At 50.7% G+C, this 3,441-nt stretch overlaps 1 protein-coding gene across 1 annotated transcript; it reads right to left on the bottom strand.

Moving 5' to 3' along the window:
• Nucleotides 1–1,474: 1,474 nt before the first annotated feature.
• On the bottom strand, nt 1,475–3,062 carry Swsap1 (SWIM-type zinc finger 7 associated protein 1). The gene is made up of 2 exons (XM_051155785.1): nt 2,820–3,062; nt 1,475–2,302 (listed from the first exon to the last, which is right to left on the bottom strand). Exons 1-2 carry the CDS (start codon nt 3,060–3,062, stop codon nt 1,709–1,711), a joined length of 837 nt encoding a protein of 278 aa, XP_051011742.1. The 3' UTR covers nt 1,475–1,708.
• Between the last annotated feature and the right edge of the window lie 379 nt (nt 3,063–3,441).

Below are 3,441 nucleotides of genomic sequence, written 5' to 3'. Positions count from 1 at the left end.
ACCTATAACTCACCCAAGTATGTATACCACCAAAATCCAATTTGGTGGGCCTATGAGTTTTCCTGGGTTTTGTCTTTGAGACAATGTTGAGGTTATTTTATCAGTATGGCTTAATGTTTATTATCAGGCCTATAGTATTTTCTAACCCGCTAGCAATCAATGAAGACACAGACACCTGTTGGATCTTAAATAGCCTTAGTTAACCTTGGGCAGAGCAGATATTAATCTCCTAAACTACTTCCCATATTAGGGAAGGTATGGGATTCCTGCCCCAATCTCATGCCATCTGCTTCTAATAATTTCTGTTGAGCTACCGCCCAACCATAATCCCAAATATTTGCTATTTATCATCATGTGGGCCAAATCTCCATCCTCCATCTCCTCCACCTAACCCATGGCACAGCCTCCTCCTTCCTGCTCTCCCCTCCCCCACTCCTCCCAAGAGTCTGTCTCCCAAAGCCCAGGAACCTTGGCCATTTGCCCAGCCCAGGTGCCTTTTATTGGTCAAACAGGTTAGGCTCTTGGGCATGGTACAGGTTAGGCACAGAGACCTCAAGCAGTAATTAGCATCAAAATACATCAGACCAACCTCCAACAAGACAGAGTCTCATTATGGAGCCCTGGTTGGCCTGGAACTTGGAGCCCTGGTTGGCCTGGAACTTGCCTACAGACAGATCTGCCTACCTCTGTGTTAGATTCAAGGCCTGTGCCACCACACCTGGCCCATTTATTTATTTATTTATTTATTTATTTATTTATTTATTTATTTATTTATTTATTGAGACAGGGTCTAGTGTAAGCCAGAGTGGCTTCCAACACCCTTTATAGCCAAGGACAACCTTGCACTTGTGACCTCCTGCCTCCCAAAGCTGGCCTTACCATTTTGCACACCAGCATACTCAACTTCAGTTCAGTGACTTTAACAATGGATAGTCTAAGAAAGCTAAATATATGCAAACTCTATATGGAGTCGTTCTACTCCCAACTGTACGCCATAAATAACCCCTAATGGTATGTAAGTCAGCACACAGAAGTAACTGGAATACAGGCACCCATGGAATATGTAGGAGGGGCCAAGAATGGGAGCACACCCCATAGGCCCTGCCCTCAAGAGATGAGGCTAGAGGATCAGGGGTTCAAGGGCAGCCTCAGCTAAGTAGTTTGAGGGTAGCCTGAGCTACAGAAGATCCTGTCTGGGGAAAAAAAGCAGCAGGTAAAAAGAAACAAACTTGGAAACATGGCTGAGTCTCACTAACAATGGTAAGTGGACAAAGGAAGCCTTGGATGATTTCATTTGTTTTTTAAAGTTTTATTATTTATTATTATTATAAGTGTGGAGGGCATATGTGTGTCTCTACCCAAATGTGGAGGTCAGAGGACAATCTTTTTAAAGGATTTATTTATTTATTACATATACAGTGCTCTGCCTGCATGTATGCCTGCATGTCAGAAGACGGCACCAGATTTAATTATAAATAGTTGTGAGGCATCATGTGGTTGCTAGGAATTGAACTCAGGACCTCTGGAAAAGGAGACAATGCTCTTAACCTCTGAGCCATCTCTCCAGCCCCCAGAGGACAACTGTCTACATTCCTACCACATTAGTCGCAGGAATCAAAGTGAGGTCATCCTGCCTGTTGCCAATGCCTACTGAGTCATCTTACCAGCCCCCAACGATGCCAGGTGATAAACAGAAAACCTCCATTTTTCAAGAATTTGAGTCTACACCTGTCCCTGAAGTTAGTATTCCATCCAAGGGAAACTGAGGACCAGAGAGGTTGTCACCCACCAACGCTGCAGGCTGGCTTCCAGCACTTGGACCTTTTTTATCAGAGCTGGGCTTAGAAGCCTGGTATGGCCATGGGCCGATCTTCATCTCTCCACGGGATAAAAAAGTCACTGACCACTCTGTCCTGAGGCTCGGCTTACCCAAGTCCAGGCTGGCTCGAAGGCAGTGGTGCTGTCCCAAGCCTAGGGCATCTGGCGTCAGCCAGCACTGTGCAGGAAAATACCGCTGAAGTAATGTCAGATGAGGGACATCCCCATCAGCTTCTTTTTGGGTCTCAAGGGCCACCACAAGCCCGCAGCTGCCACTGGCTCCAAGACGGTGGCTGAAGTATGCAGCAGTATCTAGAAGCAATGCAGCCACGTAGGCAGCTTCCTGGGCACCCAGATCTTCTGTTAGGTATTCATCCAGGCCGTCCAGGAGTAGAAGGGATAGTGCGGGCCCGGGGGCCTCATGGGCAGAGGCTAGCAAGTGAAGAAGCTCTTGAATTGAGGATGGGTACTGGAATCGAACCTTCTAGAAGATCGGGAAAAGGATAGATTTTAATATTGGAGGCCAAGACTTGCATAAGGAAGATTTATTATTTTCTTTGATACAGGGTCTCATGTAAGCCAGGATGATTGCAAACTCGTTTTGTAGCCAAAGGATGTCCTGAGACTTACTGACCTCCTGAGAACCGAATCCCAGGCGTGGTTAAACCTAGCCTGGTTAAAGGGATGGAACCCAGGGCTTGGCGCGCGTTAGGCAAGTGCTCCACTGAGTGAGCCGCGCCCGTTTTGGTTTTATTGTTGTTGATGGTGTGTTTTGGCTCGGCGCCCATGCGCTCTAACTCCGCCCGACCACAGGATGGTTTTTCCGCTTAATCTTAACTTAAACCCTCACCGTCTCGCCCCGCGTGGCTACTCCGCCTCTTCCACCCACCACTTCCACGTAGGCTTTGTGACGAGTTACACGTCAATCTACGACCCGCGCTGCCATTGGCCTGCCGAACTGCCACTCGTGCGCAAGCTTTTCTGCCATTGCGCGACACTACCTGGAGCCGCCAGTGGTCCCGCGCCGCGGGTGTACTGAGCGGCAGGCTCTGAAGCGGCCTTCGTGTCAGGAAGAGGACGGGCCCGCGGCCTTCCCCTGCCGCCTCGAGGGCAGCCGCAAACAGCAGCGACGTCTGCGCGGAGCGCGGAGTCCCGAGCAGCAACAACGGAGGCCCGGCGGCGCCATCCTCCCCGGCCCCGCACGCGCGGCCCGCGTCCAGCACGCGCCTCAGCGCCTCCGCCATTTGCCGAGTGCCGCCGGCCAATCAGGGGTGTGGCGTCCTCCTGGGCCCGCCCCCACCGAGGCCTCATTGGCTATAGCTCATAGTCACACCCTCGGTCGCCGGAGGTGCCCGCAAATGGTCAAAACGGTGGAGAAAATGGGTGCTTGAGAGCATCTGCTGCAGGCAGCTGCGGGATCAGATTAAAAGGAAGGTTGAGGGTCCAGACGCGCTCCCCAGAGCCTCCCCAGCTTTTAGGTGGGGCTGGAGAGAATGGCCCAGTGGTTAAGAGCACTGGCTGCTCTTCCAAAAGACCTGAGTTCAGTTGACACCACCAAGTGACTCACATCATACGTAATTCCAGTTACAGAGAGTTCGACGCCCTCTTCTGGCCTCCGCGGGC

The sequence above is a fragment of the Acomys russatus genome, chromosome 14 (genome assembly GCF_903995435.1).
Source record: "Acomys russatus chromosome 14, mAcoRus1.1, whole genome shotgun sequence".
In the NCBI taxonomy this organism is placed as follows: Eukaryota; Metazoa; Chordata; class Mammalia; order Rodentia; family Muridae; genus Acomys; species Acomys russatus.
The sequence above is the reverse complement of the archived record's forward strand: the minus strand, read 5'-3'. Positions and strand labels throughout refer to the sequence as shown.